The 14,901-nt window shown below is 43.2% G+C and overlaps 1 protein-coding gene across 1 annotated transcript in view; it reads left to right on the top strand.

Annotated features, from left to right (window-relative positions):
• LOC135558621 (chloride channel protein 2-like) overlaps positions 1 to 14,901 on the top strand; it is a 123,040-nt gene that overhangs the window by 97,597 nt on the left and 10,542 nt on the right. The window contains 6 exon segments of the mRNA XM_064992562.1: positions 219 to 374; positions 543 to 612; positions 692 to 802; positions 6,632 to 6,845; positions 6,981 to 7,114; positions 7,437 to 7,675. Of these exon segments, the coding sequence (XP_064848634.1) occupies positions 219 to 374; positions 543 to 612; positions 692 to 802; positions 6,632 to 6,845; positions 6,981 to 7,114; positions 7,437 to 7,675 (924 nt within the window).

The raw sequence follows: 14,901 nt of genomic DNA, 5'->3' as shown, positions 1-14,901 counted from the left end.
AAGTATTGGAACAGGGATGCATCTCAATTGTCTAAAGCAGCCTCTTCTCCTCGTGGAGGCTACTTCATTTTCTCTGTGAAAGGACGTGTCCTGTGTGGTCTTCACCTATCCTCTTCGATCAGTGAAGGGAAGGAGATAAGGAAAGGAAGCCAATTTAAGCTATTGAGATTGATACAGTATATGCCAATCCTAACAGTTGTCTCTCCTTGTCTCCTCAGCTGACGCAGCATGAGTCACTGGTGGCGTTGTTGGACAACCGCACGTGGTCTCGCCAGGGTGTTGCCGAGGAGTTTGACTACATCAGCCACTCCCATGCCTGGAAACACCCCCAGGTCAATGTCTTCATCACTCTCATCTTCTTCATTGTGATGAAGGTACGTGTGTGTTTTAAACTAGAGAGAGTTTTTGTGTGTGGGTTTGGGAGAAGCGAGTCAGATTTGTTTGTGATTGTGTTGGTGTGAAAATTAGGATACTATGCCTCTATTCTGTGTTTCTTTTTTTTCTTTTCTTTTCCTCTTGTACACTTCTGACTTTCTCTCTAGTTCTGGATGTCTGCAGTAGCTACCACCATGCCTGTACCATGTGGGGCCTTCATGCCAGTTTTCCTCATTGGTAAGTAACTTGCTGTGTGTGAGAACTTGTAAAAAAAACACCTGCATGTTTACAACCAATATATTTGTGTGATGTGCAGGTGCAGCATTTGGGCGTCTGGTAGGCGAGACCATGGCAGTCATGTTCCCTGATGGCATCCATGCTGATGGCAGTGTCTATCCCATAGTGCCTGGTGGCTATGCTGTTGTGGGTGAGTAATGGGTGTCTCCGTATCACACTTCACCAGTTGCATTAAAAATAATACCTTTTCTTAACCTTTAGGCTCCATTACGGCTCTAACGTGTCTGCTTATCACTGAAACCAAACGTGAGACTGAGCTTCTCCATAGGCTCCATCTTGGCTCTCTGAAGTGATCGAAACTAGAGGCTGGTGTGATGCCCAAGCTATTTTCAATTGTGCCATCTTGTTGAATGTGACTGATGAATGAATTCTGCTACGATAGAGAAGTCAGCAGGTTTTGGGGTGTAATAAAAACAAATGTGGTCCTCATTGATTTTCTTGTTTAGTGGGCCATGAGCGGTACATGACCTTGAACAATTCATTAAACATTTGACCTGAAATACTTGTTGGCTAAATGTGACTATTGAATTCACAAATCACTAGCTTGTGTTTTCATTTGTTGCGTTGTTTAGAACAGTGAAGATAACAAATACACATTAAAACATCTGAGGGATAGGCGTCCCGTCAACGGGACCGTTCTAAATTCTGCAGCTCCTTGTCACAATTGCTGATTCTAGAGAAACAACAAATGTCGGTACATATAAGAGTCTTATATCGGCTGAAAGCTTAAATTCTTGTTAATATAACTGCACTGTCCAATTTACAGTAGCTATTACTGCGAAAAACTGCCATGCTATTGTTTGTGGAGAGCTCCTAACAACAAAACACTTTTCACAGCGATAGGTTTGATAAATTCACATCTGAAGGTGAAATGGGTACTTGCATTCTGAAATCGTACTCTGATTTATCATCCAAAGTGTCCCAGAGATAATATGAAGTGTCCTTTAGTTAGATAAAATCCTTTTTCATATCCTAAGAAGATCCATATAGCACGATCGATTTTGTATTTCCACTCGTTCAATTTGCAAAGAAAGGAATCTGTGAAAATCTAACCGTAAACGTTGTTTCAACCAGTCAAATCACGTTCATATTTATTCCTCAGAGATCCTAGAACATAACAAGACTTGACTATATGATTAGGTGTGTAGTATATCTTATAGGACACCAAATTTGGTCAAAGAGCGACGCCTTCATGGCACGCTGATGACGCGGGTGGTTTTCACTTGATCGACTGTAACTGTCAAATAAGCACCAATCGGGGTCAAACAAAGCTAGCTAGATAGCCAATGAGCTGGGCTTTACGGGAGTATCCGGAAACCCTGTATCTGTCGCAAAGTGTAGCTGCTAACCTTGTACGACAGCCAGCCTTTTCCTTTTGGACAGAAATGATAAGAATATGGAGAGTTATGAAGTTATGAAAACTGGGTGTTTTGCAAATGTTGTACTTATAATATGGCTACTAATACTGGAAAAGCTAAATCAAAGTCCAAGTACACAGATTTGACGATATTCTTGCAGAAAAATGTAATATGAATGTAAATGTCTCCTTCACGATTTGCCCAAATGTACCTGCCTGACTTCCTACTAAATGTCATGTAGTGTGCTCATACTTCAAGTTATGTTTGCACAGACACTGCTACCATCTTGTGGACACCACCATAATTACAACCAGAGTGACGGCTAGGTGTGGGAACATTGTTGCATTTCAAAGATGGTGGAAGAGAAAAAAAAAGTTATCTTTGTATTTTCTTCTACCAGAGCTATTATTTTACATTCTACATTCAATTCACATTTCCACAAACGTCAAAGTAGTTCTGTCGAGGTAGGTTCCTTGTCAATCGTTTGCTTATTAGTGAAATCAGGAATCAGACAATATCTTTAAGTAAATCAATCATTAATTTATTTATGCAATTCAAGACAGAAGTTGACAACGGGAACATAACGTGCATGTTTCCGAGTAAGTTTGCACCCCACCTAAGGGCACAACTGATTTTATACATGTGATCACTCCCTAGTGATATGATCACCTACGTCAATGTAGGTGTGTACCAATAAGCTGAGTTTACCTTATAAGGCAACCTAGTACAGTAGCTTCTCTGAATTTATTAGCATTGTCCACTGTCACACAAGATCAAAATGTCAAAACCAGACAGTGGTTCTGTCTCTTTATCTAGTTTCGGTCGGACTCAAACCTAGACTGCAAGCATACTCTCACAACAGCCAGGGCTTAACCAGAAAGACTCATATATATGCTTGTGCAACGTATAGTGGCAGAGTTTAGACACATAGCAACAGTATCTTATTATAAGGCCTACAGCAAAACATATAAATCTTAAGGTCCCCTTAATCAATAATGGGGAGTGTCTTTGGGACCCACCACCTACAGTTCTTTTCAAATGGTACCAAGAATATGAAAATCCTTGAGCTACAGGCAGTTAGATTTGGGTATGTCATTTTAGTCGAAAATTGGGAAAAAATGACTAGCCTATTCAACCTCTCTTTCGTATCATCTGAGATCCCCAAAGATTGGATAGCTCTTCAAAGGGGGAGGCACTCTAGACCCAAACTGTTATAGACCTACATCCATCCTGCCCTGTCTTTCTAAAATCTTCTAAAGCCAAGTTAATAAACAGATCACCGACCATTTCGAATCCCACCGTACCTTCTCCACTATGCAATCTGGTTTCCGAGCTGGTCATGGATGCACCTCAGCAACGCTCAAGGTCAGAAACTATATCATAACAGCCATTGATAAAAGACAGTACTTGTTGAAATTATTATGGATAAATGAATAAACAATATCCCCATTTTAAATAGAATTGTAACTAAGTAAACTTATACTCTGTTTTATAAGTAATTAACAATATGAGTTCATAAGAAGGGATTGTGTGACACGGGCAAGGAGTAATAAAAAGTTAATGAACACCATTCCAACTAGGCAGAAACAAATGGGTTGGGGACTGTGTAAACACATAAGGTCATTAGCCTATGGTTGACCCTACAGAAACTTAGCTCTGGGGTTTTTAGATAAGGCAGTGAGTGCACTCCTAGGTTTTCTGTTAATTAAAACTGTCAGTTCAGTGGTGATCGATAATGTTGAGGGGTCAAAAGTTATCTGGGAGTATGTTAGTAAGTTAGAATGAACTTTTTACCTTACTTTGTCCCGGTCGAGAGGAGGGGATTCTGTTAAAGCAATGAAATGACGTCATGATCTGTATATAAACTGCTGCACGTGATTAAGTGGTAGCGCACTCCGAGAATAAATTCTATTACCTATTATTGAAAGACTGGTCTGCGTCTATTTTATGCAAACAAGAAATCTTACAAATTCTCATAAAATAGATTAAGGGCTTTCAATTGATGAAAGCACATTGGCATAATTAAATTACGGTAACAGTACTGTGCAGCCGTCTTTAACCTGGCCAAGGCTTTCGACTCTGTCAATCACCGCATTCTTATGGAAAGACTCAAATGACTGCCTCGCTTGGTTCACCAACTACTTCTCAGATAGAGTTCAGTGTGTCAAATCGGAGGGCCTGTTGTCCGGACCTCTGGCAGTCTCTGAGGGTGCCACAGGGTTCAATTCTCGGGCCGACTCTCTACTCTGAATTTATCAATGATGTCGCTCTTGCTGCTGGTGATTCTCTGATCCACCTCTACGCAGACGACACCCTTCTGTATACATCTGGCCCTTCTTTGAACACTGTGCTAACAAACAAAACGAGCTTCAACGCCATACAACACTCCTTCCGTGGCCTCCAACTTCTTTTAAATGCTAGTAAAACTAAGTGCATGCTCTTCAACCGATTTCTGCCCGCACCCTCCCGCCCGACTAGCATCACTGCTCTGGACGGTTCTGGCCTATAATATGTGGACAACTACAAATACCTAGGTGTCTGGTTAGACTGTAAACTCTCCTTCCAGACTCACATTAAGCATCTCCAATCCAAAATTAAATGTAGAATTGGCTTCCTATTTCACAACAAAACCTCCTTCACTCATGCTGCCAAAAAAAAACACCGTAAAACTGACTATCCTACCGATCCTTGACTTTGGCAATGTCATTTACAAAATAGCCTCCAACACTCTACTCAGCAAACTGGATGTAGTCTATCACAGTGCCATCCGTTTGATCACCAAAGCCCCATATACTACCCACCACTGCGACCAGCTTACCGAGATCCTGTACACAGCCAATCTGTAAATAGCCCATCCAATCTACCTCATCCCCATATTATTACTTACCCTCTTGCACCCCAGTATCTCTACCTGCACATCTATCACTCCAGTATTAATGCTAAATTGTAATTGTTTCACCTCCTATGGCTTATTTATTGCCTACCTCCCTAATCTTCTACTTTTGCACACACTGTATATAGATGTTTCTATTTTTCTTTTCTTTTGTGTTATTGACTGTACGTTTATTTATGTGTAACTCTGTTGTTTTTGTCGCACTGCTTTGCTTTACCTTGGCCAGGTTGCAGTTGTAAATGAGAACTTGTTCTCAACTGGGCCTACCTGGTTAAATCAATAAAATAAAATAAATGGGAACAGGATGCATCTGAGCTCAATTTCAAATCTCATCTCAAAGGGTCTTAATACTTATGTAAATAAAGTATTTCTGTTTATTTTTTTATACATTTGCAAAAATTTATAAAAACATGTTTTCTTTTTGTCATTATGGGGTCGTTTGTATAGATTGCTGAAGATGTATTTATATTTAATCCGTTGAAAATGCAGGATTGCATCGAGGCACGGATCTGGGGAGGGGTACCAAAACATTTCTTAAATGGAAGAAGTTTGGAACCACCAAGGCTCTTCCTAGAACTGGCCGCCCGGCCAAACTGAGCAATCAGGGGAGAATGGCCTTGATCAAGGAGGTGACCAAGAACCCGATGGTCACCCTGACAGAGCTCTAGAGTTCCTCTATGGAGATGGGAGAAACTTCCAAAAGGACAACCATCTCTGCAGCACTCCACCTATCAGTCCTTTATGGTAGAGTGGCAAGACGGAAGCCACTCCTCAGTAAAAGGCACATGACAGCCTGGTTGGAGTTTGCCAAAAGGCACCTAAAGACTCTCAGACCATGAGAAACAAGATTCTCTGGTCTGATGAAACTAAGATTGAACTCTTTGGCCTGAATGCCAAGTGTCACATCTGGAGGAAACCTGGCACCATCCCTGCGGTGAAGCATGGTGGTACCAGCATCACGCTATGAGATGTTTTTCAGCGGCAGGGACTGGGAGACTAGTCAGGATCGAGGCAAAGATGAACTGAGAAAAGTACAGAGAGATCCTTGATTAACACCTGATCCAGAGCGCTCAGGACCTCCGACAGGACAACGACCCTAGGCACATAGCCATGACAACGCAGGAGTGGCTTCGGGACAAGTCTCTGAATGTCCTGGAGTGGCCCAGTCAGAGCCCGGACTTGAATCCGATCGAACATCTCTGGAGAGACCTGAAAATAGCTGTGCAGCAACACTCCCCATCCAACCTGACAGAGCTTGAGAGGATCTGCAGAGAAAAATGGAAAGAAATCCTCAAATACAGGGGTGCCAAGCTTGTAGCGTCATACCCAAGAAGACTCAATGCTGTAATTGCTGCCAAAGGTGCTTCAACAAAGTACTGAGTAAAGGTTCTGAATACTTACTTAAATGTGATATTTCAGTTTTTTTATTTGCCTATAAATGTGCAAAATTTTCAAAACTATTTTTGCTTTGTCATTATGGGGTATTGTGTATAGATTGATGAGGGGAAAAAACTATTTAAACAATTTTAGAATAAGGCTATAACATTACAAAATGTGGAAAATGTCAAGGGGTCTGAACTTTCCGAAGACACTGTATGTCTAGGGAGGCTGTGGAAAGCAAAAAGATAAATGTCGCTTTCCACCACATTAGACGATAAAATCCATATTCATCTTCATCATCCAGACTCTCTGTATCCCTCCTCCCCAGGTGCGGCAGCGTTGTCGGGGGCTGTGACTCACACAGTGTCGACGGCAGTCATTGTGTTTGAACTGACGGGTCAGATCAGCCACATCCTGCCGGTGATGATAGCGGTGATCCTGGCCAACGCCGTAGCCCAGTCCCTCCAGCCCTCGCTATATGACTCTATCATCAGGATCAAGAAACTACCCTACCTCCCTGAGCTTGGTATGGGGCACCACGAGTGAGTCTCTGTCCATCTGTTCGTGTCTCAATCTCCCTCACTTTATATTATACTCCCTCTATTCTTTGTTCTCTTTTTTTCCATCTTTCTTCCGGACATTTCATTCTCCCCTCTTCTCCTTCTCTCCTCCTTCAGGAAGTATAACGTCCGTGTGGAGGACATTATGGTTAGAGACGTGCGTTACATCACTCTCTCCTCCTCCTATCGAGACGTACAGGAGGTCCTGCTGATTGGACAGCTCAAAACACTGGCCCTGGTCGAGTCCACGGGTAAGGATGTGTGTATAGTCTGCTATAATTTCAAGATGCATCCTTCCTCCATTACACATAGTCATTCTCTACTGCTTCCCTTTTTCTCTCCCACGTCTTCCAGCTTTTTGACTTTCTGTCCTATTCCATCTCTTCTGTACTCTGCTTAGTACTCTCCCTTACTGTTTCCTCTTTTTTCTCCCCTTTCCCCTGCACCCCTTTTCTCTTTCTCGGTCTTCTCTTCCTTATTATCCTCTGCTAATTTCTCTCCCATTTTCCCCTCTCTTTCTTTTCCCCTCTTTATCATCCTATCCCTCTCTCCCTCTTTCTCCCTGTCCTCCAGATTCTATGATCCTGTTGGGTTCTATAGAGCGCTCTCAGCTCCAGTCACTCCTGTCCCTCCAGCTAGGTCCATTGCGCAGGCTAGACCACCTCCGGAAGCACGCCAAGGACAATGACACACATACACTGGACACACACACACACCTGTCAAACCTGGGCACCATGGACAAACCCCTAAGCCCACCCTGCACACACACACATTCCACCAGTACCAGCGCACGCCATGGGGTCCGCTTCGTGGTGAGTGTGGCGGAGGTGAGTCGGACTCACGCTCGCGTGATGAGGTAGCACTGCCTGCGACTTAGTCAGTGTCACCCTCGAGGGTGGAGGGGTAGGTAGGGAAGCTATGTTTAAAGTTCATTACACATAATGTGTGGATAGGTGTTGGGACTTACATTGGTTACAGTAAATGTGTGAGTTAAGTAAGTGTTTTACGGTGTATTACAGAGTGTGGGCTGGTTTGGTATGTTTGGTAAAGGACAACTGTGAAGGTTGTCTGATTTCAATATGAAATCAAATCAAATGTTATTGGTCACATACACATATTTAGCAGATGTTATTGCAGGTGTAGTGAAATGCTTGTGTTCCTAGCTCCAACAGTGCAGTGATATTCACAATAATACACACATCTACAAGTAAAAGAATGGAATTAAGAAATATATAAATATTAGGACGAGCAATGTCGGATAGGCATTGACTAAAATACAGTAGAGTAGAATAAGGTATATACATATGAGATGAGTATGAGATGAGTAAAGAAGTATGTGAACATTATTAAAGTGACTAGTGTTCCATTATTAAAGTGCCCAGTGATTCCACGTCTATGTATATAGGGCAGCAGCCTCTAAGATCAGGGTTGAGTAACCGGGTTGGTAGCCAGCTAGTGGTGGCTATTTAACAGTTTGATGGCCTTGATATAGAAGCTGTTATTCAGTCTCTCAGTTCCAACTTTGATGCATCTGTACTGACCTCGCATTCTGGTTGATAACGGGGTGAACAGGCCGTGGCTTGGGTGTGTGATGTCCTTGATCTCTTTGGCCTTCCTGTGACATTGGGTGCTGTAGGTGTCCTGGAGGGCAGGCAGTGTGCCCTCTGTGATGCGTTGGGCAGACTGCACCACCCTCTTGAGAGCCCTGCGGTTGCGGGTGGTGCAGTTGCCGTACCAGGCGGTGATACAGCCCGACAGGAGGCTCTCAATTGTGCATCTGTAAAAGTTTGTGAGGGTCTTAGGGGCCAAGCTAAATTTCTTCAGCCTCCTGAGGCACTGTTGCACCTTCTTCACCACACTCTGTGTGGATGGACCATTTCAGATTGTCAGTGATGTGTACGCTGAGGAACGTGAAGCTTTTCACCTTCTCCACTGCTGTCCCTTCGATGTTGATAGGGGTGTGCTCCCTGTGCTGTTTCTTGAAGTCCACGATCAGCTCTTTAATTTTGTTGACATTGAGGGAGAGGTTATTTTCCTGGCACCACTCCACTAGGGCCCTTACCTCCTCCCTGTAGGCTGTCTCATCATTGTTGTTATTCAGGCCTACTACTGTTGTGTAGTCTGCAAACTTGATGATTGAGTTGGAGGCGTGTTTGGCCACGCAGTCATGGGTGAACAGGGAGTACAGGAGGGGGCTGAGCACTCACCCTTGTGGGACCCCTGTGTTGAGGATCAGCGGGAACAGGGAGTACAGGAGGGAGCTGAGCACTCACCCTTGTGGGACCCCTGTGTTGAGGATCAGCGGGGTGGAGATGTTGTTTCCTACCTTCAGCCCATCAGGAACTCCAGGAGCCAGTTGCACAGGGCGTAGTTTAGCCCCAAGGTCCCAAGCTTAATGATGAGCTTGGAGAGTACTATAGTGTTGAAGGCTGAGTTATAGTCAATGACCAGCATTCTTACATAGGTATTCCTCTTGTCCAGATGGGATAGGGAAGTGTGCAGTGCAATGGCATCGTCTGTTGCTCTATTGGGACGGTAAGCAAATTGAAGTGGGTCTAGGGTGTCAGGGAAGGTGGAGGTGATCCTTAACTAGCTTCTCAAAGCACTTCATGATGACAGAAGTGAGTGCTACGAGGCGATAGTCATTCAGTTCAGTTACCTTTGTTCTTTTTTTTACCCCCTTTTTCTCCCCAATTTTGTGGTATCCAATTGGTAGTTACAGTCTTATCTCTGAAACTCCCGTACGGACTCGGGAGAGGCAACGGTAGAGAGTCGTGCGTCCTCTGAAACACAACCCAACCAAGCCACACTGCTTCTTGACAATGCCCACCTAACCTGGAAGCTAGCCGCACCAATGTGTCAGAGGAAACACCATACACCTGGTGACCTTTGTCAGCGTGCACTGTGCCCGGCCTGTCACAGGAGTCGCTAGTGCACGATGGGACAAGGACATCCCTGCCGGCTAAACCCTCCCCTCACCCGGACGACGGGGGGTCAATTGTGCGCCACCCCAGGGGTCTCCTGGTCGAGGCCGGCTGTGACAGAGCCTGGACTCGAACCCAGAATCTCTAGTGACACAGCTAGCACTGCAATGCAGTGCCTTAGACCACCGTGCCATTCAGGTGGACATCTTGAAGCAAGTGGGGACAGCAGACTGGGATCACGTTGGCCAAAGAGAACGAGACCCCACATTCCTTGGGGGAGGGCCGCATTGGTGGCACCGTGTTATCCTTAAAGCAGACAAAGAAGATGTTTGGCTTGTCCGGGAGCAAGACTTCGGTGTCCGCAATATGGATGGTTTTCCCTTTGTAATCCGTTATTGCCTGTAGGCCCTGCAGCATACGTCTCATGTCTGAGCTGTTGAATTGTGACTTCACTTTGTCTCTGTGCTGATGTTTTGCCATATTCCCAGTAATCTTGCCATGGTTAAATGCCATGGTTTGCGCTTTCAGTTTTGTGTGAATGCTGCCGTCTATCCATGGTTTCTGGTTTGGGTAGGTTTTAATAATCACAGTTGGAACAACTTCCCCTATACACTTCCTAATGAACTCAGTCACCGTGTCCGTGTATACATCAATGTTATTCAAAGAAGCTACCCGGAACATATCCCAGTCTGTGATATCAAAACAATCTTCAAGCATGGATTCTGATTGGTCAGACCAGCGTTGAGAAGACTTTAGCATGGGTATTTCCTGTTTGAGTTTCTGCCTATAGGAAGGGAGGAGCAAAATGGAGTTGTGATCTGATTTGCCGAGAGGGAGGGCTTGGGAGGCCTTGTAGGCATCTCAAAAGGGGGAGTAGCAAAGGTCAAGTGTTTTTCCAGAGCGAGTACAACAGTCAATGTGTTGATAGAATTTCGATAACGTTTTCCTTTTCTTTGTTAAAATCGACATGAACAATAAATGTGGCCTCAGGATATGTAGTTTCCAGTTTGCATAAAGTCGAGTGTAGTTCCTTGATGACCGTTGTGGTATCGGCTTGAGGGGGAATATGAACGGCTGTGACTATAACCGAAGATAATTCTCTTTGATTGTGAGGTATTCTAGGTTGGGTGAACAAAAGGACTTGAGTTTCTGTGCGTTATCACACAATCAAATCAAATCATAGTTTATTTGTCACTTGTGCCGAATACGACAGGTGTAGACCTTACAGCTTACTTACAGGCTCTAACCAATAGTGCAAAAACGGTATTAGGTGAACAATAGGTAGGTAAAGAAATAAAACAACAGTAAAAAGACATTGAAAAACACTGACTGAACATTAGCGAGTAATATACTCGGAATACCTCTGCCGGCGCCGTCTTGGAGCAGCCTCTGGGATAAGTTCAGTTGCCCTGGGGGTTACGAACACAGGATCCAAATCAGGAAAGTCGTATTCCTGGTTGTAATACTGGTGAGTTACCGCCGCTGTGATATCCAAAAGTTATTTTCGGCTTTATGTAATAACACAAACTTCTGGGTTAATAATGTCAGAAATAACACACAAAAAACAATATACTGCAAGTTGCTTAGGAGCTAGAAGCAGAGCTGCCATGTCTGTCCGCGCCATCGTACTTCAGCATGCCTTCTACTCTCTAGAGTACCTCTAACCACTGTGTACCTGTGCTTTGTGTGCTTACGTCTGTGCCTGTACGTGTGCGTGCTTGCGTGTGTTTACGCATGTATCACGTGTAGAGCTGTGGGGGTCATGACTGCCGGTCTCATGGTAATTGACTGATATTTAACCAACACATTTAGCATCTCCAGGCCTCCACACATACAAGCCGCTGATGCGTGCCTTTGGAACATCCTACATTCATCTACATTTTTAAAAAGTATAATAAATCCATTTAATATAGCCTAAGCCATCACAATAAATCCATTTAATATAGCCTAAGCCATCACAATAAATCCATTTAATATAGCCTAAGCCATCACAATAAATCCATTTAATATAGCCTACGCCATCACAATAAATCCATTTAATATAGCCTACGCCATCACAATAAATCCATTTAATATAGCCTACGCCATCACAATAAATCCATTTAATATAGCCTACACCATGACAATAAATCCATTTAATATAGCCTACGCCATCACAATAAATCCATTTAATATAGCCTACACCATCACAATAAATCCATTTAATATAGCCTACGCCATCACAATAAATCCATTTAATATAGCCTACACCATCACAATAAATCCGTTTAATATAGCCTACGCCATCACAATAAATCAATTTAATATAGCCTACACCATCACAATAAATCCATGTAATATAGCCTATGCCATCACAATAAATCCATTTAATATAGCCTATACCATCACAATAAATCCATTTAATATAGCCTACACCATCACAATAAATCCATTTAATATAGCCTACACCATCACAATAAATCCATTTAATATAGCCTATGCCATCACTGGAAAGCAGCTGCGATTGGAAAGCAGCTGCGGTCATCCCCCTCTTCAAGGGGGGGGGGGGCACTCTTGACCCAAACTGCTACAGACCTATATCTATCCTACCATGCCTTTCTAAGGTCTTCGAAAGCCAAGTCAACAAACAGATTACCGACCATTTCGAATCTCACCATACCTTCTCTGCTATGCAATCTGGTTTCAGAGCTGGTCATGGGTGCAACTCAGCCACACTCAAGGTCCTAAATGATATCTTAACCGCCATCGATAAGAAACATTACTGTGCAGCCGTGTTCATTGATCTGGCCAAGGCTTTTGACTCTGTCAATCACCACATCCTCATCGGCAGACTCGACAGCCTTGGTTTCTCAAATGATTGCCTCGCCTGGTTCACCAACTACTTCTCTGATAGAGTTCAGTGTGTCAAATCGGAGGGTCTGCTGTCCGGACCTCTGGCAGTCTCTATGGGGGTGCCACAGGGTTCAATTCTTGGACCGACTCTCTTCTCTGTATACATCAATGAGGTCGCTCTTGCTGCTGGTGAGTCTCTGATCCACCTCTACGCAGATGACACCATTCTGTATACTTCTGGCCCTTCTTTGGACACTGTGTTAACAACCCTCCAGGCAAGCTTCAATGCCATACAACACTCCTTCCGTGGCCTCCAATTGCTCTTAAATACAAGTAAAACTAAATGCATGCTCTTCAACCGATCGCTACCCGCACCTACCCGCCTGTCCAACATCACTACTCTGGACGGCTCTGATTTAGAATACGTGGACAACTACAAATACTTAGGTGTCTGGTTAGACTGTAAACTCTCCTTCCAGACCCATATCAAATATCTCCAATCCAAAGTTAAATCTAGAATTGGCTTCCTATTTCGCAACAAAGCATCCTTCACTCATGCTGCCAAACATACCCTTGTAAAACTGACCATCCTACCAATCCTCGACTTTGGCTATGTCATTTACAAAATAGCCTCCAATACCCTACTCAACAAATTGGATGCAGTCTATCACAGTGCAATCCGTTTTGTCACCAAAGCCCCATATACTACCCACCATTGCGACCTGTACGCTTTCATGGCTGGCCCTCGCTTCATACTCGTCACCAAACCCACTGGCTCTATGTCATCTACAAGATCCTGCTAGGTAAAGTCCCCCCTTATCTCAGCTCGCTGGTCACCATAGCATCTCCCACCTGTAGCACACGCTCCAGCAGGTATATCTCTCGTCACCCCCAAAACCAATTCTTTCTTTGGCCGCCTCTCCTTCCAGTTCTCTGCTGCCAATGACTGGAACGAACTACAAAAAGCACTGAAACTGGAAACACTTATCTCCCTCACTAGCTTTAAGCACCAACTGTCAGAGCAGCTCACAGATTACTGCACCTGAACATAGCCCACCTATATTTTAGCCCAAACAACTACCTCTTTCCCTACTGTATTTAATTTATTTATTTATTTTGCTCCTTTGCACCCCATTATTTTTATTTCTACTTTGCACATTCTTCCATTGCAAATCTACCATTCCAGTGTTTTACTTGCTATATTGTATTTACTTTGCCACCATGGCCTTTTTTTGCCTATACCTCCCTTATCTCACCTCATTTGCTCACATCGTATATAGACTTGTTTATACTGTATTATTGACTGTATGTTTGTTTTGCTCCATGTGTAACTCTGTGTCGTTGTATGTGTCGAACTGCTTTGCTTTATCTTGGCCAGGTCGCAATTGTAAATGAGAACTTGTTCTCAACTTGCCTACCTGGTTAAATAAAGGTGAAATAAAAATAAATAAATAAATCACAATAAATCCATGATTTATAATTGACAGGTCTAAAGAAACATTACTATATGAAGAAAATGTATTTCAGAAGATCAGAATATGAGTTGGCCTACTATATGTTATCTTGCTGTGGGCCATGCCATAGGCTGTAGGCTTGTTCATTTATCAAACAACATATGCTAAAAGCTCCATGCCATTATGTTATATTATATGATTTTATAGTAAGAATAATATAATTGAACTTTGAATAAAATAGAAAGGATATTTTTCCCATTCTGGAGCGAGTGTATTTGAAGTGGCTATATGTTGAGCGTAAAAGTGTTCATTTGAAACTGGTCCTATATGCTAGATTTAGAGTAATTTGGCAACTTTAGTTGTAAATGATACAAACCATAGAATGTCTTAGAAATCAAAACATTTGGGTCTGCATGATGCGACTATAGGCTACTGATGATTAGAGAAAGTCACATAAAAAGCTTGCGCTTTGTTCCTTGCCTCAGGCTGCTGTTCTCTCATCAAGTGATCATATTTTCACCCATCAGACTGTTCTCAATTTGACTTTGTATGTCAAATTTGTTTGGATTTAGAATGGTGTTTTTAACAAATGGACAGGAATAGGAGCAGGGGAAAAGTACATGTCATCTGTATGCACTCAAATAGCAAATAGAGGCTCCGCAGTTGGTTTTTCAATCATGCCAGGTAGGGTACTCCGGTCTTATAATGGAGCATGTGCTTAATATTAGCAGCTGAGAAATAAATATAGTGACAGCTGAGAAATAAATAGTGTGAGGTGTGTGTGTGGGTCTTACCTCTGCGGCAGACATGGAGTCGTTGGAGGCGATG

Source organism: Oncorhynchus masou, chromosome 17, assembly GCF_036934945.1.
Source record: "Oncorhynchus masou masou isolate Uvic2021 chromosome 17, UVic_Omas_1.1, whole genome shotgun sequence".
NCBI classification, from domain to species: Eukaryota; Metazoa; Chordata; class Actinopteri; order Salmoniformes; family Salmonidae; genus Oncorhynchus; species Oncorhynchus masou.
Note: the sequence above shows the minus strand (reverse complement) of the source record. Positions and strands in the feature narration are given on the sequence as shown.